We start from the raw sequence: 26,968 nt of genomic DNA, 5'->3' as shown, positions 1-26,968 counted from the left end.
AGATTGTTTTTCAAATCATGAGTGGCAATCTATTATTAGGTCATAAAATCAATTTATTAAGTCTAGGACAAGCATTTAAGAATGAATAGGCTAGAAAATACAGTATACATCAAACCTAGGACAGGAAACTATCGGTTGGAGAAATTTTTCCAGTTTTACATACACAAACATGTATATATGCATTACATCACAAAGTAAAATGTATCATTCTGTAGATTACAGTTGAAAAAGTCTAAAAGCCACTTCAATTTATATTATTATGGCAGAAAGTTATGCCAAAACAATATATTTTATATGTTTTTAATATGCTAACTAAAATAAAAATGATAAAGTTATTGCAGTTTTCCATGTGGATGACCAGGTGAAGAACAGCAATAGTTCTATATTTTTTATTTTGGTCAGCACAACACTGAAAACATAACGCTTATGGAGACATACACCTGTAGTAAAAGTACCTGTTTTTAACATACAGCACCGACACAAACTGAATGTAGAACAGTGGTTACCTCTAGACAGAGGAGCCAAGGGGCAGGAGTGCCATTGCTGTATATGCTGTTCTTTCTATTGCTTACAAACAAAAGAAAGAAGACTGAAGCAGATAAGGCAAAATATTAACATCTATTAAATTTGGGTAGTAGGTTCCTGGGTTTCTATATTTTCTGTCCTTTCCGTAATGTTTTACATATATTATATTTAAACTCTATAATATAAAAATCTTTTAAATTCCTATCTTTTATTCCATCAACAGCAAACAGGGCTAAACCATAAACATGAAGACATGTTAGACATATCATAACAGGCACAAGGAATTTATGAATTACTGATTACCTTAACAATGACTCTTCTCAATGATTTCCTAATACTTAAACAGCAAGACTGAAGTATAGTCAATCATTGTGATTTGACCCTGAATCTTCCTACAGCAGAGGCTGAATTGGTACCACAAAATATGAGCAGGGGCTGAGCGAGAAAAGAATCCAGACGATCTTCACTAACTACAAGGAAGTACACGCACTCATACGCACAGAATTGCATTGTCAATACACCAATTTAGCGCTTCAGAGTTTACTAAGAACTTCCAAACATATAATCTCATTAATACCAAAATACTATTTGCTCAATCCATAATTTCTTCTGCATCCACTCTAGCTGCTTTCAGGATCTGCCTCTGTATTCTCCACATCACTACTCTAACGCAAGTTGGACAACACTCACACATCCAGCCACCTTTGTAAATCAGTAACCAGGTAGGGAATTACAGAAAACATTTCACAGCCAGGCCAAGTTCAGAGCCTCGATCTTTCCTCCTTCTCTAATCTACTTTATTTCAAAGTAAACAGTATAAACAGTACTGATGATAAACAGCATAAACTCATTTCACTACCTTTCCCTGTAAGCACATTTAAGATGAACCACTGGAGGGGCTGGCCCCGTGGCCGAGTGGTTGAGTTCGCGCGCTCCGCTGCAGGCGGCCCGGTGTTTCCTTAGTTCGAATCCTGGGCGCGGACATGGCACTGCTCGTCAGACCACGCTGAGGCAGCGTCCCACATGCCACAACTAGAAGAACCCACAACGAAGAATACACAACTATGTACCGGGGGGCTTTGGGGAGAAAAAGGAAAAAATAAAATCTTTAAAAAAAAAAAAAAAGATGAACCACTGGACTCTGGACTTTTATCTTTCCACTTCTCAAACTTTTTCCCTCCAATGTCGACTTTCTCTCACCCCAATCTCAGGCTGATCTTGCCATTAAGCCAACCCTATCATTCTCCTTCATTCCCATCCAGACCTCTGTGGTCCTGTAGCCATCTCCCTCTGCCCAAACATTTTCCCCAAAGTTAGGGTGTGGCGGCTAAGTCTCTTTGGAACTCTAATAACCATGCAACTGTGCCTTCTTGCTTAGAAGAGCATCAACAGAAAGAAACAGACTTTATCCTTCAACTCTGGCAGGTAGCTGCCTCCCCATCCAGTTGCAAACTCTTCAGGGTAGGGATCTTGGAGGTCTAATTTCTGCGCCTTCCACTCAATTAGCACTGGATGTAGCAATACAGTAAGATTTCAGAAGATGCCCATTAATAGAAAAAAATGAAGAAAACCTGGTCAATAAAGTCAAAAAACAGTAAGAGTTCCATGGAAAAAGGAAGAAAATAATGTTATGAATAGAATTAAGGTCTGCCGTTAGGATAGCATGATAGAAACTTCTAACATTTTTCAAACATCATTTAAATAAAAACTAGAAACCTCCTTCATTCCCATTAAAAGAAATAGAGCGTTAGTGATTTTTTAATCCAGATATGTATATATGTATACAATAAATTAGTTTACATTAAGCCAAGCAAGTCTCGGAAATTGGAAGGATTTATACATATATAAAGCTCCTCCATCCATTTTCCTTGAAGAGAAAGATGATTCTCATTCATCTGAGATCCCCCTAAATAAACAAATGGCATAGTAAGCAACTAGTAAACACATTTGTTCAACAAACATTTGCTGAGCTGTTTTAGGATGAATAAGTCACTTCCAAGCCATCAAGGAGGTGGAAATGATAGAAAGGTAAATAGCATAATATAATCCGATAAATGTTATAAAGATCTAGAGAAAATCTTTGCAGGCATAACAATGGAGCAGTTATGCTTGTTATGATTTGGGGGTAGGTATAAGGAGTAGGGGTGACTTGGGCAGAGCACTATCAGGAAACCTTAAAGTAGTTAAAGTACAAAATGAATCTCAAAGGAAGGTTAAAATTCCTATGGGGCGGCAGAAGGAACAATTAACTCTATACAAACTAGAAGAGGAGTGAAGAAGTCACTCCCCTTCTGTCATTCTTTTACCCACATTCCAAAACTTTCAGAAAATACAATTCTTATTTATTTATTTATTTTGAGGAAGATTAGCCCTAAACTAACATCTGCTGCCAATCCTCCTCTTTTTGCTGAGGAAGACTGGCCCTGAGCTAACATCCATGCCCACCTTCCTCTACTTTATATGCGGGACGCCTGCCACAGCATCGCTTGCCAAGCGGTGCCATGTCTGCACCTGGGATCCAAACCAGCGAACCCCGGGGCCGCCAAAGCGGAACATGCACACTTAACCGCTATGCCACCAGGTAGGCCCCAGAAAATACAATTCTTATGATTCAATCTTTACAAGCTTCCACCCACATAAAAAAGCTTGGATTAATAACACATTCACTGGAAACTATTTCTTTCAACTGTGTCTGTATTGCCTTTTATGTTCTAGTATAATTTTGTGAATTATTCTCTCTTTGTGTAAATGCTACTAGTAGCAGGTGAAATACAAACTCGCTGCTTTGAGAGCAGGGATTATGCTTGGTTTCCTTTGTTCTGCGTACATCAAAACACCCTCTATGAATGAAGATGTTCCAGACACACATTGTGTCTTGTAAAGTTTGGTAATGACAAGCAGCCACAATTGACAGTGATATAGTACTTTGTAGATTACAACGCACTTTCGCATTTATTCCTCCTAACCACCTGAAAATAAACGTTTTATCAATATCCTCATTTTATTTATGAGGAAACTAAGGCTCAGAGAAATAAAGTGGCTTGACCAAGATGACGCAACAAATAAACAAATGAACTGGAAACCGAACTGAGCTCTTCTGGCCCCAAATAGTTCTGCTCAAAGAACTTTCAGAAAAAATAGGCCTATGTTTCAGTATGGCAGAAGAGTGATATTATTAAATCCTAATTAAAATAAGACAAACACGCACCAGGTACTTTAAAACTGAGGATGAAATAAAATTTAGGTATGGGTAGTATATGTGTTCAGAAGTCGGGTTCCAAGTCCCAAAATAGAGCAATAAAAATGGGACACAGTTTAGTTTGTCTCACTATCTCCCAAGAATAAGCCTGTGGTAATCACCATAGGCCTGTGTTCACTTCTGAAAAACAAGAGCAATAAAACGTTCCTTTCATCTGCACATGCTTCCTCGGTGACCTACGAGAAAAATCCTAGGCAGGAACTGCAGAGGGAAATTCCAAGGAAAATATCCCTTTGGAATCTAACCACCTCTCCCATCTCCCTCACTCTCCCTCCAACATCAATGAGTTTCCCTCCCTTTGGAAAGACAGTATTAATGAATTTTAGATTAAGTGTCTAAGAGATGTTAAAGACAATTTGAACTAAGAAATGATAAGGTAAGCAAAGCCCTATGCCTTTGTTCACTGCCCTACGAGAAATGTCTCCCTAATCTATAAGAGTCTTTTCTCTTTATTTAAAGCTCTAATAAAACTGCCTGAGTAGAAGAGAAACGGGATGCAGGGAAACTGAACAGATCTCATTCTGATGCCAAATTGTCCACATTCCCAGCCCCAGCAAAGTTTATAATACACATACAGGGACTAAGGTGACATCAACATCACCACCACTAAGACCAATACCAAAAACACCACCCCTCCCATCACCACCACCGTCAGTGGCTAGAGTAGCAGCTAGGGAGCTGCTGAGAGATGCTCAGCTACAGATTACAGACACTCTCCTACCCATCTGCCCCAATTATGAGTCCCAAAAAAGCAAACATTGCTGGTCACTCTGACAACTGAAATTTCCCAATTTCAGGAAGAAAGCTGAAAACAAAGGGAAAAGTATCTAAGTCATGTTTGAGCAATTAATTTACTAGGGAATAAAGGGTAACAGAAACTTTTGATCCTTCTCTGACTTTTACTGCCCTAAAATTTCCATCTTCTTGAAATTAACAAAATCCAAATATCATATGGCAGAGGGAGGAGAGTGGCACCTAATTTGGGCTTATGCTAAGGAGGTAAATAACACAGGCGTTCCATCCTCATTTACATTGTTCCCAATCAAAGTAGCCAAGGGCAGGGCTACTTCTCTGATTAAGTCTCCAAATCTGCTGTTCTTTCCAATATACTATGGTTACTCCATCTGCCTGAGAGAGAGAGAAGATCCTTCTGAGCAGAGATCCCTAATATAATTAAATCTGATCCACCTTCCCAGAGTTATTATCCTGAGTACCTTAGTATAATTATCCCCCCTTACTAAAAAACTACCCCCAAAGTGCACAGAGATTTCTGTAATTCCTTTATGAAAGACAAAAGACTTTCATTCCATACATTGTACAAATGATTGTGGCATTAAGTATCATTAACCAATGTTTCGACTGTTTGGGGATTTTTATGATTATGGTTTCAGTTTGAGTTGGCTGGTTGGTGTGGGTGTGGAACACAGAGAATGGGAGAACCTCACAAGTCTGAAGGAAGCTTAGTCACCATTACATAGAGGGCAGGGGTAAGAACCCTGTTCTATCTGCCTGAGGCACCCCTCCACTGTCTAGAAAATTCATAATCAACCTTCAAAACCCTCATTCAAATGTCATCTCTCTATTAATCCAATCCTATAGGACATGCAACCAAAACCACACAACTGATTCTCTCACACACCTAGCAGACTTACCTATGCTTTTTGTTTTCCTTGATCTCACAGCATGTAGCAAATAAAGTACTGGGACACTAATCATATTATAATTACTTTTACTTATCTGTTTCCCCAGCATACATTCAAGATCCTGAAAGGCAGGAAAAATTTTATGGATCATTTTCTCTCCAATATTTATCCCAGTACCTGAGATAATGATTTTCAAATAAATGCTTGTGGAAATAAAGGGCTCCTGAGAAAAATGACTAGTATAAATGATGTACCATGAAATACTGCATTTTTTGCAGGTGTAATCCATCCATATCCTCCAGCTCACTTAAAACAAGGCTAATGAACTGACGCCTACCTACACTATCTTAAATGACAGTAAAAGGTTTCTGCTTCCATCACCTCAAATTTCAGATGTATTATAACGGAAAGGTGAATTACCTGATAGAATCCTAGAATACCTAGAAAGGTGGTACACTAAGGCAGGTCGTCAATTGTTGGTCCCTTTAGACCACAATTAAACACATCACTCAATTTATGAAGAAACAATGGCTCTGAGACTGAAATAGCATGCCAAGGATCACACAGTTAAATAAGAGGCATTTCCAAGATTGGCCCCCAGGACAATGAAAAATGTGTGCATACATGAGGATGTTTGTTAAGCTAAACAATCTGACAGAGTGCATAGCAGGTATGTGGCGTTTTGAAGCAGAAAACGCAATTTGTGCTGAGACGCTGGCAGGAATTTTCAGAATCTGGAGCTAGTCTCCTGAGTCATTTGTTTGAGAAAACTGTCTCATGTCCTCAGAAATCCTCTATAGTTGCCAGCTGCCAAATAGTACAGAAAATTTAAAAATGTTAATAAATTAATTATAAGGTGAATGAAAAACAAGTCAAACTCAACAGAACCAAAAAAAAAAAGCAGAACCAAAACCAAAAGAAAAATCTTAAGAAATCCTAGAAACTGATGGTGAGGTAGTTATCTTGCCATTAACATTACAGAAAGATAGAAAGCTACCCTTTTCATAAAAAGTTCTACAAGGATCAGAAGAGTACAACTCAGAATCTTCTTCAAGGTTCTACCAAATATCTGATTTGCTAAAGTCACCACCTTGGTTAGAGCACCAAACTGTCTTAGAGAATGGAGACTTTAATCCCAAGGAAGCATCTCCGAAAATAGTAAAGGCCCTGGATGATAGGCTGGGTTCCAAAGTTTCCTCACTTATTTCTAAATTTCAGTCACTGTTCATAAGGTATTGACTGATTCATCACTTTCTTAAAATTATAGAAACTGATTATCAGAAAGGGTCTTAATAGTTGTCAAGTCCAGCCTTATCCTGTCGAAATAATCATCTGGACTCCTCTTAAATATTTCAGCCACAGGAAGCCTACCTCCTTTTGACACAGCCCCCTTCAGGTAAAATGGTCTCAGAAGGACAAAACCTGCCAATCTACAGAGATCACCACTGGTTCTAGTCCCAGCCTCAGAGCACGTACACTCCCTAGGGTGTATAATATGGGTGTTTCATATCAACCACTGGCACCCTGAAGTCTGTTGTTTTATACACCCTACTGATGACCATCCACGTGGTGTATGGTATGGGCTGTGCAAAGGTAAAGTCCTAAAGGTACTCTGGGTGACATGGGAAGAGCCCAGAGCTGATCTTGGGAGCCTCTCCACAGGGTACACTCTGACTATAGTTCAAATACCTGACTTTTCAACCTAAATCCCATTTAGAAAATACTAAAAGGATAGACTTCAAAATCCTAATGTTGATTATGTACTGTAGGATTACAGTGTAGCTTATTTTCCTTTTTAAACATTTCTACATTTTCCAATTTATCTGCCATGAAGGGGAATCTTATTGTTTATAGTCCTTTTCATAAAACTTTATAATGAAAGACAGATATGTTTTTAATCCAGTTTACGGATCTAAACAGTGAAGCAACAGATATTTACTAGGAAAATAAACGAGTTGCAGTAGCAACGTTTTATTGATGCAATTTAATTATACCATTTCCAAAGGTTACAGAATGAAGGTTTTTTTTAAGGAAAAAAGTATGCCAGCAAAAACAAAGTCTACATAAGGCCCCAAATTTATATCGGACCTTCCTGAGAACCAAAGCAAGCAGGGAAATATGAAAAGTTGCTCAGTTCTCATTAACGTAAAGGAGAAATAACACCAGTTCTTCACTGCAGAGAAATGTTTTACTAGCACCAAATATGAAAGCAAATTCAGTTACCATGTTGTAACTCAAATAGGAAGCCCTACATTATTTAATGGGCATCATCAGTAATTTAAGCATGAGTTTTAAACATGTGCCTACACACACACACACAGACACACCTTCAACAGAAGCACAAGGCGAAGCACAGTAAAGAGACGTTTTAAAACCAAAACAACTGATTTAATCTCAACATTTTACTCTGATGCAATTTATCAAAATAGGTTCTTGAGTTATTTTCTTCCTAATCCCTCAAATTCAAAGTTAAATGAAAATCCCAGTAACCCAAACCACTTGTTTGGCAAGCAGATATATTATAGCTAACCACAGGCACACTCGATTGCAGGCAAGTGGGTTTTGGAAATGCTGAGATAATGTAAGTCCTCAAATCAGAAGTACCACTTTAATATCACAGACCATCTACATCATTATCAGAGACCACAGAGTAACTGGGCAACTTATTGGAAAAGTGAAAATGGCTGAGTCAGAAATTTCCATCTGACAGGGTAAAAGATGGGGGTGAGAGGAATGGTGAAAACAGCGAGGAGAGAAGGCAGCAGAGTGGAAACAGCAATTTTTACTCATCCTGGGAGAACTGTTGGATAGAGAGCAGACTTTCATAAGGAAATATCTGACTCAAGTTATAAATGAGAAAAAATACCCACAAACACAAACAACCTCAGAAGCTTCCTGCGCTGCAGGCGTCAACTTTATGGATTGGTGCTTGGAAGCCAAACCTTTTTCTGTTGGCACTAACCAAACAAAGAAAAGTTACAACTCAGACCTTGTCTATTCTTAGAAAATGCAGATACAAGATATTAACGCAAATTGCTCTAAGTGTGCTTCCCTTCTTCTCAAGAAAGAGCCATAATCCCAAAATGAGTTCAACCTGGAGGTCACTGAGTCTAAGTCCCCAGCAAATTGATGCTTGGATTCTGTCTTCCACATTCCCACCAAAGGATCACTAAGGCTTTCTCCAAACGCCAAGTGCTGAGCACCCACATGGTCCAATGTTGGATGGGACAGACATCAGGAAAGACTTCCTTAAACTGGATCAAAGCCGTATGTTCTATAAGCCACTATTATTCCATCCACTCAAATCACAATTTTTTTTCACACTGTATATGGAGACACTAGTCACATGTAGCTATTTCTTTAAATTTATTAAAATTAAATTTTAAAAATTCAGTTCCCCCATCTCACTAGCCACATTTCCAGGGCTAAATAGCCATATGGGGCCACTGTCTACCATTTTGGACAGTGTGGAATACAGAACATTTTCACCATCACAGAAGTTCTATGGGACAGCACTGCTCTAAACAATACTCAGTTGTGATAGATAGGACAGTGCTAATTTAGACAATTGGACCTTTTAGCAGTATTTAAAAACCATTTTAACCATTCGTGTGTGTGTGTGAGAATGCGTATGCATGCTTATGTTTTAACCAACAGATATAACTCACTTTGCCAGTATGGACAACCAAGGTTCTTAAATATATTGTTGGTCTTGTGTTAGCCACTGATTTATCTTCAAAGTGCTTGTATACTATTTCTCCTATGCTTCTTTTCCTCAACCCTCAAGTGATGATAGTTTTGCTAACCTCAGCAAGGTGAAAAGATCAAGAGATATTCTACATTTATCAAGCAACCATTGTGCAGATATAGTCACACAAACAATGTGAACACACCTCCACCTGGAAAGGAACGTGAACTGGTATTCAACACAGAAAAAGGAATTCAATTCTGGGAAATACAGCTGCTACTGAATACTTTGCCAGTCAAACACTTCCTGAAGAACTCTGGATTCTGATTAGCAAATCTGTGCATTTGTGAATTTCAACTTGCCTTGGAAATTAAACTGATTACAACTGGAGAACCATTCTCCTACGTTTACTGTCTTTGGTGCCTTCTTTAAAGAACAATTACATTTTACATGGATTCTCCACTTTAGAACAATCCAAGAATATATGAACTTACACAGGAGCTAAATAATTACTCTAAATATCATAAAACTGATTAAAAAGGAAGCACTCTTGCTTTAAAATGATTCAGTTTATTCTTTAAACAAATTTATAAAATTTCATAATTAAACATAAAAAGCTGATTATCAAAATGACACTTAGAAAAAGATGACACTTTTTTTGTTTTTGTTTTTTTTAGTGAGGAAGATTGGCCATGAGCTAACATCTGCTATAATCTTCCTCTATTTTATGTGGGATGCTGCCACAGTGTGGCTTGACAAGCAGTGCTAGGTCCACACTGGGGATCCAAACCTGCAAACCCCGGGCTGCCGAAGCAGAGCACAGGAATTTTACCACTATGCCACCGGGCCGGCCCCAAGGCGACACTCTTATACAGTGTTTTTTGTAGTCCATTGCACAAGCCCTGATAACATGACATATTCAGTGAATCCTTACTGCACAAGGATGCAGTATGATATAACCAAGAGTACTCTTACTTTGATTCCAATCCTGACTCTAATACTCATGAGATGAGTAATTTTGAACTAATTAATATCACTTACATTTGCTCACCTGTAACATCAGAGTAACACTAACCATTGTAAGTACTTGAGCACTGCAGGAAATTTGCCTATTTTTTTAAAAAGTACTCACAAATTATTCTGGAGATAGATCTTCTAAGTAGAAAACAATAGACCATTGATAACCACAAGGTGTCCTCAAAAGCGTAAATACCATCAGATAAGCAGTGGCAGACAGAAGTTTTTCCAAAGCAATTTTCCACTAAGAATATCCACATGGTAAGAATTTATTTGTTTTATTTTGATTCCATGTATCCCTAGAGAAACTCCATCTGTGTTCCACTATTTGAATGGCACTTTTCCTGGCACTTAAACAAGCCCTCAAATGGTTTGGCAGCCCTCACATGGTTTGGTTTTCTGTTTGCCTTAGCCTAGAAAGAAAAGCCACCCAGCTCCTTAAACCTCTGTAGGATAAACCCCGTCATGCCCATGAAAACCCAAAAGATCACATCCAACCCAACTTAAGTACAAGTTTACACCAAGGGAAGAAAAACCATTTTGGTTTATTGGTTTCACATGACAAGAGTTTCCTTAAGTACTGCAAGTCCTATTTATCCTTGAGGCAGATATTTCCACTTTCCACTTCTCTTCTGCAAGCAGATACTCGAGCTAGCACTTTCTTTCCTATTCAGATTAGCAAATTCATTCCCATTTCAACAAATTGAGAGTAATACTCAAAATTCCCAAGAAACTTTATTTTAAATAGTGGTCATGGGATAAGTAGGCATGGTAAAAGCACTCTCTTAGAATTTTGTTCCCATAAAGCAAATTGCAACACTCACAGTTCCACTCCGGTAATCACTGATCAGAACTCTACACACATTTCCAGTAATCTTGGATCATGTAAATCCATACCTACGTAAAAAAGTATAAACAGAAAACACATGGGTCAATCTTGAGACTTCTGGAATTCTACTCATATGCTGCTGCGATATGCTCAATAATTGGGCATGTTTACTGACCAGAAATACGTTTTTCTAAAAGATAGCTTGAGATCATGGGCACATTCCTAGAATCAACTCTGTTTTTACACTAATCTAGGGAAATGCCTTCCCAGAAGATCAGGAGGATTTATCTTCCTAATTGCAATGCAAATAGGCTTACATTAAAATCAAATTTTCTCTCCTAGGATTACAGCCTATACAGAAGAAGGCAGCGACCCAAGAGTAAATTGGAAGAAGCGAGCCTGTGTTTCAAAGTACTTCCAGAAAGTTCCTACACAGGTAACAGGGATTTGTGGGTAGATTTAAAGAAGTGATTCTGTCAACCACTGTGGCTCTCTACATAGTTCATCAGAGGGGATATTTTTTTTTCCTTTTTGAGAAAGAAATTCTTATTCACCTTAATGGTATTTAAGTTAGATGTGCACTTTTCACAGTTCTCTATTCACAAAGAAAGCTGGAAACTCAGCTAGTGGTACGGGAAGAGAAAAGCAAACTGAAGCTTAGCGGTAAATTCCAACAGGGAGGAAGCTGAGATTTCCTCAATAATACAAAAGCAAACAGAGTACAGAAAGTGGCAACATGGTTCTGTTTTGTATTTTGCCTAGTGTTTAAAGAGTATTTCAGAGATGAAAAACAACTTTGGAGCTATACTGATCAGGATTTAAATACTGCTTACTTACAGACTAAAATACCTTGGGCAAGTCATTTAATGTCTTTGAGCCTCAGGTTCCTCATCTGTAAAATGAAGATAAATGTTGTGACAACTAAATTAGGTAAGTGATGGGCCAAATAAAACATCTGTTGGAGCCGGCCCAGTGGCATAGAGCTTAAATTCGCACGCTTTCCTTCAGTGGCCCGGGGTTCACCGGTTCGGATCCCGGGCATGGACCTAGCACTGCTCATCAAGCCATGCTGTGGTAGCCGTCCCACATATAAAATAGAGGAAGATGGGCACAGATGTTAGCTCAGGACCAGTCTTCCTCAACTAAAAGAGGAGAATTGGTGGCAGATGTTAGCTCGGGGCTAGTCTTCCTCAAAAAAAACCAACAACAACAAAAATCTCAATAAAAGGAAGTTCAATAAATTGAACCTGTTATTATTAGTATTAACAGAATTAATGAATTCCTATAATCAGTTATTTTCTAGTAAGTATTTCTTCTACTCAGGTCCCACTAAGTCACTGATTAACACAGACCTAGTCACTTTTCTAGTGTAGAATCTAGAGCAGAATATACTACTTCCTCTTATGAATGTGTGGAAATGTTTCCTGGCAAGGAATTACAATATAATCAACAGTTTACTACATTCTATCGCGCTTTCTCACCTCAAATGTCCAACTGAGGGAGAACATGTTTCCTATACATACCGTGCGTTTGAGTTAAAAGGAAATCAGTAGGTCTAGAACGTTTAATAAGCTCCAAATTTTTTTCAGTTGAATGTCCAGGATTAGAAAGCAAAATAGAATTCTCTGTGAAAGTCACGTAATTATAGTTTCCTCAAATAGAAGAATCATCAAAGTATCACCATCAAGAACGACAGGAGGATAGACTGTTGAGTAAAAGCATAGCCGGGCAAAATCTAAACAATGTATTAACATTTAGATTAAAAATACAGCATGCTTAAAACTAGAGTTGCTCTAGGAAAAGCTTTCTGCCAAATCCATATGACATTTTGGTACCTTTATTGTAAAAAATGTGGGTATTTCTTGCCCAATTTATAGAAATATAATAGTTTTATTGTAGCATATAAGGAGCAAACAAGTTGAAGTATAAAGGCCCTGTTCTTAATTTCAGATCCCGGTCAGAATTTTAGGTCTGGCTCTGTCAGCAGCTCACCGACTGACCTTTGACAAGTCACTTTCCCAATTAGAACCTCAAAGTCCTGATCTAGAAGGTAACAGCCCAAATTACCTTTAAGAACTCATCCAACTTAGATAGAGGGTTGTACGAAATGTAGCGGATTCTGGATAAGCGATACACACTTGTCTCTGGCGACAGCACATCATCTAAAAGGTGACCATGGCAGCCTATGTGAAAGGCTGTCCACACAGGATGACTGTCCTCCCAACTTTCTCCTGCGCGAAATGTTCTTCATCGCTGCTGTTGGTTCTACTATTTCTACCACAAAAAATGGCAAACATCTGTATAGTAGTTTTAACCACCAATAAATCTGAGAATAACCTTTCATTCAATCTGGGGCCTTATAAAAGGGAGACTTATGTTTCAACTAGCAGTTCTCACAGAACCTTCGGTATCAGGGTAAAATGAGACGACGTTATCAGTCGCTTACTGTTGAATGGATACGAATGCGGACTGTGCCATTTACTCAGAGGTTCACCTGGGGCCTGAGGATCAGCATACAGCCTGGGAAAGCCAACATCTTCCAAATTCAGAAGGCTTCTTGAAGATCACCAAATTTTTTAAGTTCACCTGGAATGTGTTCTAAATGCTTTGAATTTCTCTATGTATTGCTACAGAAACTGGCTTCAGTACAGCCTACAGTATACTGGTTATCATGTAATTCCCCTGCAGAGGAAGTGAAAGAAAATCAGGGGCAGCCCATAACTGTGAACAGGAAGACAAGCTGTCCCTAAATACTTTCCTGCTCTAGAAGATTCACTTGCCTGACTCATTTTTTAAGGAGTCAAAACTATTTTGATGATTTTAAAAAACTGATATAATATCTACCTAGAAGTATAATTTTTTTTGTAGCACTGCATGTTTTTCCAACAATGTTAACTTCTAATACACCATACGAAGCTAAGAGACTAGTATGCCCTAATTTAGAAAACCATCCTAAAATCAGTTATGAATTAAACATATCCATCCTCAAAGCAAAAACTCTTGAGCTGACTCTTTTGTTCACGCTTTCGCACCCTCTTTTGATCATAAACCATTCCAAGTTTGCAAGCTGTACATTCATCTGTTTAGTTTCCAATCCAAAACTTTGGGACTCTTCATAACTATCTCCCCTTACAATCAAGAACTTAAAAAAATACATTTTATGTTTCATCTGTTAAATTAAAACTTTATTAAGAAGTCTGCCCCTTTATCTAAAAATAGACCTAAAGGAGGGAATAGTAAACATAAAAATTCTGAATGGAACCCAACATCATTTAAGAAACTAACTGGATCCTCTAGTAACAGTGACAAAATGACACCATATCACATTCCTGGAAAATGTGCACACATTAACAAGGTCTTACATAACTGAAATCAACCCATAAACAGGAAAAAGCATTGCCTCCAAAAGAGACTACCATGTGTTTAGCCCAAACTCATACAACAAAAAGTAAAAGTGACTTGCTCCTACTCTAGTGAATGCACGAAAATGATCATAGCTCTTATTCTAGTCTCATTAGTTCAGTTAGCTCAGGTCAGTCTGTCCACTGAGTACAAGTTGTCAGATAGTCTGACAAGTTTTCTGGGGTATCTCCTCTGTGTAAGAATCCCCAAGAAATCCTAAGATCAGTCAGCTACCAGTCTTGTCTTGAGAGAGAACTAGTAGACCAAAATAGAGAATGAGACATGTTACTTAAGGAAGGAAGTACTTCAAAACGGGTTGAAGAGATCCACAGGAAAGCAGACTTAACAGAGAATGAGCATTTGAGCTAGGCCTGGGGGTGGGGAGTCAGACACGGCACAGGGTTAGGGCTCACGGGACAAGGGTCTGAAAGAAGGAAAAGCAGGCGCGTTGCAAGGCAACTTGAACAGTAATATCACCAAGAGATTGAATCTATACCAGTGTATTTTATAAAACGTTTTCATATCCATTTCTTCAGTTAACTCTCATCACAAGGCCATGTATCAGGCACAGCAAATACCATCTCCAATAAACAGGTAAGTAAACTGAAGCTTAGAGACACTGAGTGTTTTCTCTGAGCCTTTACACCTAATAAGTGGTCAAGAGGAGATGTGAAACCAGTCTTATAAGTCTAGGTTCGAGGTACTTGCCTTTACAAAAAAATTAAGGCTGCTGAAGCTAAATTTTATACTACAAGCTTGATTTCAATTGGGTTGAATTATTCAATGTATCAGTAAACCGGAGAAAATACTGCTAAATAATTCTAGGATGAGCTCAATTACTGAAAAGATGCATAGCAAAAATGCTTAGAGTAAAAAGGGAGCGTCCTAATTTAAATTGAAAAAGAAAATGTTAGTTATATTACATACTGCCAAGTAAGTAGGAATCAGAAATGTGTGCATTTCTTACATTCCTTCAGTTGCACAAATCTTTTCAACATCTGTTCCCCACATTTGGGGGGAATACATGGAGAGAACCCCTAGAGAGGGAACAGAAAGAAAACTAACTAAATAAAAATAGAATTTTGATAAACCCAAATATGAATAGCCAAATGAAATGTTTCATTTAGTAATCAATTACGAAAGAAAAAATAAATTAAGAAGCTCAAGGCAGTGCATGGGAGATAGGTGCCCTTCAGGTTCTAAGTGCCAATGAAAGCTTTACATTACATATGCAGAGAGGGCTTTGTAACAAGGACCTCACTCAGTCATCATATCCAAGAGACGGTGGTAGTTCAGTCTCCTTCAGTTGTGTGGTCACCAGTACATGCCTATTCTGGTGGAATTATTAGAATCACCTTTTTACTCACAAAAGTGTCCAGGTTTGGCCTATAAATTATTTGGCGACCCCTGCCGTTAAGCCTCAGTGGTTACCCTAGTTTGGGGAGCGTGAGCGCCACTGAAACCAAGTTTCTGGAATTCTTGGATGCTAAAAGCACGGTAAACTGGAGTTTATCAACAGGTTCCTAAAACCACTTTCTAAACCTCCAGCCTATCCCCTCCAACATACACACAGAGCCAAAACGATCTTTCAAGGATCAGCTCTGTGGAGCTTTAACAGAGTAATTACAAAAAGAAAAGAAAAGAAGAAATGCCTTGTGGGCACACTAAAGCCCAGGTGAAATAATGAGGTCTGACCACGGGAACCTGGGAGAACGACAGAGGCAGACACGCGAAGTTAGAATTGAGCAATCACTGACAGGATGAAGAAATGTTTGTAGGCAAAGCCAGAAAGTGATTTGTAAATGCAGACATTGAGCGGGAACAGTCTTTTCCAAAAGAGCTCTTGGCCCAGATGTCAGGCCAAACTCAAGATGTGCAGATGGGAAGACAAGGGTCTTAATGGAGGCCCTTCTTTCTCTTTCTCTACTTCAGGTTTCCCATCTAGACAATAAGGACTTTCTGACAATATTTGCCAATCCTAACATTCCATACTTTACAGAACCTCATCATGTGAAAGAAAAAGTTAATATTTTAAAGTATTTGGTGGGAAAGTGCTGCTCGAAAATTAGTGAACATAATACTTACAGTAAATCATGGACTCCTCTACACAGTCAGCAAACAAAACAAATTTCATTGTTATGGGGATGCAGTGAAGAGGGAAAGAGATCATCATAAGTCATTCATGCTTTTACTATACGGAGTTAAAAGTCCTGGGGTAAAGTTAATGGAAAATGACTCAGCCTTTATGACTCACTAGAAAAATAAAAGCCAAAAAAGTCCAGTGGAGACTCCCCTGGCATTTGGTCACTGAGGAGTTTTCTCAGGACTGGAAACGCTCATCACTTACTAAGCCTTCCAAGTTTAGTGGTAAAGCAGCCTAGGTACTTCTGATAAAATTTCCAACAGGACAAAGTGACACTTCATTCATGCAAATGCCTGAAACATGTTTTCAAGGGAGGCAGTAATAAGTAATAGGCTAAAAATCATAAGCAAACTTTTTCAAAAAGCTGCATCTGTTTACTCCAGCACTTCACTCATAAAGCCCCACAGAGCTAGCATGCGGCATACTCCTACATCATGTAAGATTTCTACCTAGTAATTTATTTTCAAGTCCCTAGAAATTTATATGGAGTGAAAATTTTTTCTTCTTAAAGAAAAAAAAAATCAGGATATAAGTCTATATTTTTAAAAGTCATTATAAAAATACAATATGCTATTATAATAGCATATTGTATCAACAATAGTTCCCAACACCACCACTATATTACAAGGTTTTTTTGTTTATTTGCTTTTGTTTGCTGAGGAAGATTAGCCCTGAGATAGCATCTGTGCCAATCTTCCTCCACTTTACATATGCGTCGCCGCTACAGCATGGCTGACTAGTGGTGTCGGTCCATGCCCGGGATCTTGAACCTGCAAGCCTGGGCCATCAAAGTGGAGCAGGCTGAACTACCACTACATCATGGGGCTGGCCCCTTAAAGTTTTGATCACTGATGTTCACAGTGATAACTGAAATATCAAAAAAAGGTTAAATACGGAAGTTTTTAAAATTTCACTGAAAATTGTCCTAAAGAAACCATTTTTTTCCTATAAAGTACCAGATAGTAAAAATTTTAAGCCTGCTGGTCATCTGGTCTCTGCCACAATTACTCATCTCAGCCTTTGGAGCACGAAAGCAGCCACAGACAACATGTAAACAAATGAGCAAGGTTATGTTCCAATAAACACTTTACTTATAAACCTTGAAATGTGAATTTCATATCATTTTAAACGCTCTCCGTCCTCTTTTTTTTTTTTTTCAATCATTAAAAAACATAAGAACTATCTTCAGCTCCCCTGTTGTAGAAAAACAAGTGGTGAGTGGGCTGGATTGACCCACAGGCCATAGTTTGCACACTCCTATCTCAGAGGAACAAATTTCAATTACTGCAGAGAAAAAAGTGCTGCTGATTTGTTAATACTGATAGAGAAATGACTTATTACTGCAAAAACCGAAGAAATGAGAGTAGGGAGGATCCCTGGATTAGGGTGGCCCCAGTCTCCTCTGTCAGTAGATTCCAAATGTCCACTGTGTACATCCAAGTGTATAATCTGGGTCTAAAAACTATAGATTCCTGGGACTGCCTCCAAGAGATTCAGCTGCTATCAAGTAGGACTAGAAATGTGTTTATAGTAAAGCTCTCCACATCATTTTAACCATGCACCAAGGTTTAAAAGTCATTGCCATTTGCAAAACATACATCTGATAAAAGACTTGAATCCAGAGTATGTGAAGAACTTTCAAAACTCAATAAAAAGAAAAGTCTGATTTCTTAGTTAAAAAAGTCAAAAGCTTAGAACACACACTTCAACAAATGATATAAGAATAGAAAATAAGAGGGGGCGGCCGGGTGGTGCAGTGGTTAAGTCTGCAGGTTCCACTTCAGCCACCCGGGGTTCGCTGGTTCGGATCCTGGGTGGCGATCTACAGACCACTTGTGAAGCCATGCTGTGGCAGGCATCCCACATATAAAATAGAGGAAGATGGGCACAGGTGTTAGCTCAGGGTCAGTCTTCCTCAGCAAAAAGAGGAGGACTGGCAGTGGATGTTAGCTCAGGGCTAATCTTCCTCAAAAAAATAAATGAATAAAAAGAACAGCAAATAAGCACAAGAAAAAAGCTCAACATTATTAGTCACTAGAGAAACGCAAATTACAGGCACTTGAGATAGCATGACACACCTACTAAAACAGCTAAAATTAAAAAAAAGACCCCGACAATACAAAGTGTGGGCAAGGATGCAGAGCCACTGGAGCTCACATACATGGCTGGTGGGAATGCAAAATGGTATGGCCACTTTGAAAAACAGTTTGGCAGTTTCTTCCAAAGCTAAACACACATTAACCACACGACCCAGAAGGTGCTTACCAAGGAGAAATGAAAATTTACACCCACCAAAAAAAAAAACCTGTACACAAACATTTATAGCGACTTTATTTATAACCACCAAAAGTGAAATTAACCCAAAGGTTCTTCAATCAGTGATTGGATAAGCAAACTGTACAGCCATAATCAGAAACCCAGCAATAAAAACGAACAGAATTACTGATACACACAACATAATATCACATACATTACACTAAGTGAAAAAGGCAAACTCAAAAAGCTACTTAATGTATGATCCCATTTATACAACATTTTTGCAAAGGCAAAACTATAGGGGCAGAAAACAAACCAGTGGCTGGCGGGGGTGAGGAAAAAGGGTGAAGTTTAGGGGTTATGTAACTGCTCTGTATCTTGATTGTTGTGGTCGTTACAAGACTCTACATATTTGTCAAAACTCAGAACTGTATACTAAGAAGGATGAATTTTTACTGTATGTAAATTATACCTCAAGGGTTTTAACTGAAAAGAAAAAAGAAACACTGATATATAAACAAGATTGGTTATACACTGGTTCTGGTTTATCAGAAAGTCTTCACTTTTCATGTCCGTGTCTGGTTACCAACTATCACGGGCATACCTACATAGCTCAATGTGTACTTTTTTTTCATAAAATGATGGCAAAACAGACAGTTCTCGTGTGTGTGTGTGTGTGTGTGTGTGTGTGTGTGTTTGTCATGTCCTTTTAAAACTGGGAACTCTTTCGCACTGGTTTCTAAATTCAAACATCTCGGAATAAACACTCCAAATAATCTCCAAGGTCCTTCTGAATATAAAAACCAATTATCCTATATAGGTCTTATCCAAAATCTAGGGTATCCTAATTTTACAGTTTTGAAGCACAGGACCGCTTTAAATGGGTCATTAGTTAAAACCATTAATCCAACAGCCCTTTCAGTGGCTACTTCTGAAACTGCAAATATAGCTACGATAAGGGGTTTTTTTTCGCCCCTATAGGCCAGGGTAGTCATTTTAAAATATGCTCCTGTACTTAGAGAACTGGGATTCCAAGCAGAGTTTACTTAACTTTTGTGGTATCTCTAAGTGCTTTCTTCTTGAGCAGAATATCACACTGCCTTTTGTTACTGAGGCAAAATTCGTTTATCTCAAAAAACTCCTACGTCCTTTACAAGAACTGAGGAAAGACCACAGCCTACGGCTTTCTTTGAGTTTATTTCCCTAATATGTTTAATCTTAAAGTGTCCAAATCTTTAAACATTAGCTCCTTCAGGATGAGTGTACCAGAGAAGAAATTCATTTTTTAGGTAGAAAAAAACACTGAGGCAGGAGTGCAACCTCCTATAGTTTACCCAGTAATTGATTTGCTGAATCAAAATAAAACCTAAAAAAGTTTTTAACTAAAAAGCAAAATAAAACCAACGTTAACTCATTAACATTCATATCAAACATTATCCCTAAAATAACTTCAAAAATCTCTGAAACTGTTTTGTCATTCATTATTTTCATTTTACTGTTTTAAGCATATGACAGTATTAATGAAACACATCAGGAAAGACTTGTATGTATCTACAGAATAATTTAAAAGAAGAGGGGGAGGGGAAAAAAGGAAAGAGAAGAAGGGGCGGGGAAGAACAGAGGAAGGAAGGCTGAACAGTGTGAAAATTCACAGTTTTAAACTTTTCTAATTCTAGGCCCCGATACACCAATTCCTAGCTATTCAGTCTTTGTGGTTTGGTACCACTGACTTCCTCATCCTGGCCCTCAAATTTTCATCTGGAAAATGAGGAGGCTGGCCGAGATGAGTGGTTTTTAATGCTTTCTACTCTGAGATCCTTTTTTTAAGTACCAATTAACTTTACAGTCTCCCACAAGGGAGAAACTGTCCTTCAAGGACCTGTTTTAAAAAAAATTAATGATTGCAGAAATGCTGATTAAAAGAATTTTTATTTTACAAATAACAGCTATATCCCTTTTATAAAAATCACTGATTCATTTAAGAAAGTTATTTCATACTTGCATATAGCAATAACTGAAGGGTTTTTTTCCCCTTACCTGAGAGGCATTTTGGGTGCACAGACGACTTTAGAAGGTTCTTTACAACTCCTTGAACTCCACACACCTGCCTCTCCACCACAGTGAAGACCATACCCAGGCACTAAAGGGCATTTTTTACTGTGAAACTATTCTCAAGCAATAAGTGGCATACAGCACATAAACTGTTTGTTTGTTTTTTTAAATGCGTATCTAAGATTCTTTCCAGCTTCCAAAGGGTGATGTTCCTTTGTACTCAAGGAAAAAATTAAACCTATTACTTAATAAAAATCAAAACCATAAAATAGCATTTGACAAGTGTTTTTACTAAAATTTTATTTTTAATAATGATTACCTCCAAGGCCAGACAGAAGAGCATGGAATTACTTTTTTACTTTCTGTGTTACACATACCTATGTCAGATGAATTCTAACACACACCTATGAGAAAATAAACATTAGAAAAACAGATTAAAAGTTTTTATAAATTTAATAGTGGCATTATGATATGTGATACTCATGGTTAAAAGGCTTTATCTCTGCCCTTTAAGAGCTCACACTCTGAGAAGGAATATGAAATAATTATGCCCGAGACAGGATTCCTGAACCAACAGGGAGCATCTGAGAACACATTTATTCATTCGCTCATTCATTCATTCACACATTCAAATATTTGCTGAATGTTTGCTGAATAGCTGCTGCCTATGTAAAAGACCTGACCCCAGATGACGGTGAAGAAAGATAAACAAGACATAAACCTCCCAACTCAAGGACATCCAGCCGTGGTCTCATTAAAAAACAACCGCCAAAAACAACTGCTGTGGAATTTTGAAGAAAAGAGAAAGTGAGTTTGCCCCGGAGCCTGGTAACGTACATCTCACAGACTGCAGTCCCATTAGACATCTAGCATGCATGTGATGTGCTTTAGATCCTTGGGAATACTGGGCTAACTGGCTGCACCAGATGTAATTCTGTAACTTTCCCTTAAAGTTCTGGATTTATGCCATTAATTTAATTTACCCTATTATGCCACTGGGTTGTCCTGGGCCTAAAAATCAATCAGTGCTTTCTAGGTATATTTCTGAAAAAGTATTAACTTTTATCTTTCATGAAAGAAAAAGGATTTGCTCTCAGAATAGCTAGCTACCTTTACTTCAAGAAACAAGTCACTTCTAGACGCAGTGATTTCCGATGCTACGCGTGCACACCCACACATACACACACACAGAGTTAACCAACTTTGGAGATGGTGGAAACTTCCATCTGAAGCATACATAACACAAAATAAAATCCCCTACTGCTACAAGGAAAGGAAAAAGAAGGCTGGCACTGGGAGAGGATGGGAGGGGTGAAACAGAAATGCTAAATGGCTAAAAGTGGGAAAACTCCAACACCTAAAAAATTGCAAAGGAATTAATAAAGTTTGAAAGGGTCTAGAAACGGCTTTGACGGACAGGCTAATACTCTTAGACCAGAACTGTAAGATAATGTGAAACCTTTGTTAGATGAGGGAAACGGCAAGATCACAGCGCTAAGAGAGCAATTCAAATTAAGTCATAATAAGGAATCTAACTGAAGAGAGTAAAAAGTAAAGTGGGGAGTCCCCATTGTTGTTTCAGAAAGAAAATTCAGCAAAATTGAAACTAAAATTGACCCAAAGTGTAAGTCTGTTAATTGATGAAAAGTGTTCAGTTTTAGAAAAACATATGCCCAGCTCTGATCTAAACTAAGAAACTTTCAGAATTTTGTTGGAACACGACTTTACCTTTGCCTACTATTCATAAATTGCATGACGCATTTCAGTTATACATCTACTGATTTAAAAACATGGCTGGGAATTATCTCCAATCTTGCTGCATAGACCTCATATGTTTCAGAAGAAATAAAGCATTATTCTTAAGCATCGGCAATAGTATTTCTATTATAAAAAGTAATGGTTGTTCCAAATACGCTTTTAAACCAGAAATAATGAAGTGTGTGGACACTCAGTTAGACTTAATTCTTTTCACCTACATATGAACTCAAAAGTGTCCCTCTGTCTCCCATCTTAAAAGATTTCCCAAGGGAAAAATACCACCATAGTCTTTTTTTTTAAAGGTCTGTCCAAATGATGAATATTTTTGACCGTCTTCAAACTAAGTAGGCAAGCATTAGATTTCAACCTAGAAATGGAAATTTTCAAGTATTCCCTTTTCCTCATGTCAGCTGCTACCCAAGACCTCTACTGAGATGTGAAACAAAGGTCACAGGGCTCCCCGCCCCTTCCTAGAGAAAACACAGCAGGCAGGGGCAGACACCCACTGCACTATTCTTCTCAATCTCTATTGGAATCTAACCCATGATCCCAAATCATAATTGTATATAAACCCACCAAAGGTTTAAACTGAAAAGAGAAGTGGAGGACACAGATTTCTAAAAATGGAGTTTAAAAACTGTGCCAGAATATTAAGCAAATTACTACTAAACTTCCTTCTCAAACTGAGTTGGAGTTTCAGTTATTAAGAACAGTCTCAATGTTTGTGTATGTTTTACCCAATCATGGGAACCAGCTTTATTCTCTTTAATTAGATCCAAAGACATTGTTACGGAGTAAATGGATCATAATTAAGAGTTTATTAGAGAAAGATACACTTTATTAGACTGCAGTACTTCCCAGATCAAAAAGTACACCATTAGGTCGTTCCCACTACATCATTTCCAGAAAAGTTAGAAGCTTACAAAGACATCGATCTTCTCAACAATTTCTGACCACCTTCAAAATCAATCAATATTTAATTCTAACTTAATGAAAGAGCCCCACTAAATTTCCTTACCCCTTTACCACATTATGTAAACTGGATTGCCAAACACCGTATTACACAAAATGAAAGCCAATTCAAATGTGTTAAACTCCAAAGTTTTGCAAGGGAAAAATCTCGAACTCTTTTAGATGGAAAGTGTTTGATGAACCCCTTGAAAAATACACTAGAACAAATCATTCATGTCTTGGTTAGAAACCAGAAGATTTAAGAGTAATATAAATGCACATACAGAAAATGAGTTTCAAGTTTGTTCCAGGTCACTGACATGTATACTTGGCTGAGTAAATCAAAGCACTATATGATTTTTTTTTTTAGTTTCAATATGGTAGAATACTTTACATGTTAAGGTTGTGTTTAACTCCAACTGTCATTTTACTCATCCCCCACTCCCAAAGAAGCACTACACAGTACATAAGAATCGCTGTTTCTCTAGAGACATCCAACACACACAGACACCTCATTCTCAAAAGACTTAGGACAACCAGACAACTTCAAAGGACTTTCAAAGTGTAGATTTGCCTTTCCTATCACTCACGCTCCAGTCTTGACAGTGCTGTAAAAACTACATTTACATGTGAATGCCAGAATCTTCACCAAAGCCAGGCTGGGAACTGAAAGGATGAAAAATACTACTGCTAAAATCTCAGGCCTAAGCTCTAATACCCTTCAGGAACAATAGGACAGGCCCAGCTCCAGTAAAAATTCTACAGAAAACCAGTGACTCGGTCTCCTAGTGTTTGGAACTCTGGGAAAGAAAGCAGTCAAGCTTTCTTGGAATTTGGGGGTTGGCCGGTGCATCCACAAGGCCATTTGAGTCAAATCAAACTGACAATGAAACACGCAGTTCCAAGAAAGCAAAGATCCTTATTTTCAATTCTACATTCCCAAGACACCACAGGCCACAATGCTCAGCTGAAACAAATGACATCCACAACAAAGAGAACCTTTACAAGGCCAGAGAGCACTTTGGAACTTCTGAGCTTCCTAGGGCCAAAAAAGAGCTTAAGATAACTAAAGATTAAGGTGATCCAGCAGCGAAAATGCGAGGTCTTGGGGCAAGTGACCAAGACCAGGGAAGGGAAGTCAAAGGACTACTTGCTGGTAGCCCAGTCAGACAAGTACTAAGCTTTATTTTCTGGATATCAGTATAGGGAGCCACTAAAAATCAAGGTCACCTGTCAGTCCCCTATTCCCCGTCCCTCACTGCTTTTCGCAGGAAAAAGCTTATAGCAGCTTCCCATGCGCCGCCCGCTCTGGGCAGTGCCAAGACTCAACTTTTAAACCTTGAGGAAGGTGGGAAAGTCAGCCAGCCAGACGCTGAGCTAGAAAAAGTAGAGAGGAGGGAAAGAGTCAAGTTTCAAAACAAAGGCTCCACAAGGAACTGGATGTCAACCCCTCCCCTGTGCTAGCCTTCACGCCAACTAGGATGGGCCTTGATTTTTAAGAACACAAATTAAGTCCAACTTGGCGAGCCCTGGAGCGTCCATGAAGGGCTGTGCTTAGTGCCTGGAACACTTGCACAACCACTTGATGAGGGTGGTGCTATCCTCTCTTCCCCGATCTCCTTAAACAGGAAAAACCCGAGGCTTACAACCTAAGGGACTTGCCCAAGGTCCCACAATACAGCCTCCCTTCCGTCTCCTTCCCGGCCAGGGCAGGCCAGCACCCGTGGGCGCCGGGCCGCGGGGCCGAAGGACGCCGCCCCTGCCCCGAGAGGACCGGGACCGGCGGAGGGGAGGGGCCCCGCGCGCGCTCCACGCCCGGCCCCTACCTTCCTTGACTCCCGGCAGCTTGGACTGGTCGATGCCGACTTCAGCCATGTTGGCCCGGGGTCCGGCTGCCCCCAGCCGCCCCGCTGCCCGGCCGCCGCCGGCCCCGAGCGCGGCCCCGCGCGCAGCAACAGCAGCAGCAGCGCCCGACGCGGCGCAAAGTCCAAGCGGCAGCGCGCGCGGGCCCGAGGAGGGCGGGCCGCCGGGCAAGGGCTGGCGACAAAGGCGGCGGGAGACGGGCGCCGGCGCCCCAGGCGGCGGCCCAGCTGCCCCGCCGCAGCCACCTGCTCGCGCACCCCCGGCCCGGATCGATACCAAATAGCCGGCGCCCGGAAATGGACCCGGGCCGGCCAGTACGGAGGGAGAGAGGAGACAGAAAGGCGGGCGGGCGGGCCTGGGTGGGGAGGGGGAGGGGAGAGGGAGGGGGAGGGGAGCTGCAGGTCTGGAACCGCAGTTGCGAGTGGCTGGCGAGCTGAGATCGGCTCCCGCGGCCGCCTCCCTGCTGGCTCCTTTGTGCCGGGTGACGCGCCTGAGGCTGAGGCCCCGCTGTGCCCCCGCCCCCAGCCCTGCCTCCCTCCCAAAGGAGGGTCGCGTCTTTCGGTGGGAGCTTTGTGTCCTGAAGGCCTCAACAAAAAGGCCACGGGGGTCGTCCAGAACGGAATCATTAGTGTCAGCGGTGCCGTCAGCATTCTGTGCTTTGGTTCTGGGGCGGATTTCCGCGGCATGCTTACGGTGTGCCTGGCTCTCCCGGGCCTTCTTTGCCTCCCGGGATTAAAGACAAGCTAATATAGGGGCACAAAAAATCCTCTAATACAACGTATAGAACTAGAGAGCAGCTGATAAAAATCTGGGCCAGTTTAGAGAAGAGAGTGTTCACAACCAGCTGGGGGAACTGAGTCATTCATTCATCAAAAACGCATGAATGTCTACCAAGTGTGATGTTAGGTACTGGGGGTGATAAAACGTGTGTCAGACATCTCTTATGGCATGTCACACATTGGACTATAATTGGGACATTTGTATCTCCCCGAAATAGACATTTCCTGTCTGCATCTCCTAGCAACAGAATTCTCCCGTCCTTTGGGAAACCCTCCTCAGGAGCGAGTGGGCTCCTCTGCCAAGCATGTGCAATCATAGAGCCTCTCCTCTTGGCTACCACCACCAGTCTTCCATCCTCTTCCACCCACACATGTTCATTTAAGGATGGGTGTGTGACCAAGACAGAAGACTTCCCTGGAATTATTACATAAAGAGGGATAGATAAGCATTCTATTTCCTGTGGGGAAGGTTTGCCCTCACTAGTAGACAATGAAGCCAAAGTGAAGACAGAAACAAAGATAAGAGAAAGAAGAGGGCATATTCTGATGTTCCCACAATAGCAAACCAGGAGGTCCCTGGAGCAGCCGGGGTTCCTGCAGCTTCTGGATTCTAGGATCTACCCCCAGCATCCTCTGAATTTAAACCGGTACTTTTACTATCTTAAGCTAGTAAAAATTGACTTTTTGTCACTCACAGCTCAAAGAGCCCCAGTATGAGAAACCACATGGAGGAGGTTTTATTTGGACTTGACGTTGAAAAAACAAGCAGACTTTAGGCTAGCAAAAATTTAGAAGACTTTCTA

At 39.8% G+C, this 26,968-nt stretch overlaps 1 protein-coding gene across 2 annotated transcripts in view; it reads right to left on the bottom strand.

Moving 5' to 3' along the window:
* Positions 1-26,004, bottom strand: part of CCDC50 (coiled-coil domain containing 50) — a 69,467-nt gene extending 43,463 nt beyond the window's left edge. For both annotated transcript variants that reach the window (XM_070582529.1, XM_070582530.1), the window contains exon 1: positions 25,350-26,004. In XM_070582529.1, coding sequence (XP_070438630.1) covers positions 25,350-25,398 — 49 coding nt within the window. In that variant the 5' untranslated portion in view covers positions 25,399-26,004. The remainder of the gene's footprint in view (positions 1-25,349) is intronic.
* Between the last annotated feature and the right edge of the window lie 964 nt (positions 26,005-26,968).

Source organism: Equus przewalskii, chromosome 18, assembly GCF_037783145.1.
Source record: "Equus przewalskii isolate Varuska chromosome 18, EquPr2, whole genome shotgun sequence".
Lineage (NCBI taxonomy): Eukaryota > Metazoa > Chordata > Mammalia > Perissodactyla > Equidae > Equus > Equus przewalskii.
The sequence above is the reverse complement of the archived record's forward strand: the minus strand, read 5'-3'. Positions and strand labels throughout refer to the sequence as shown.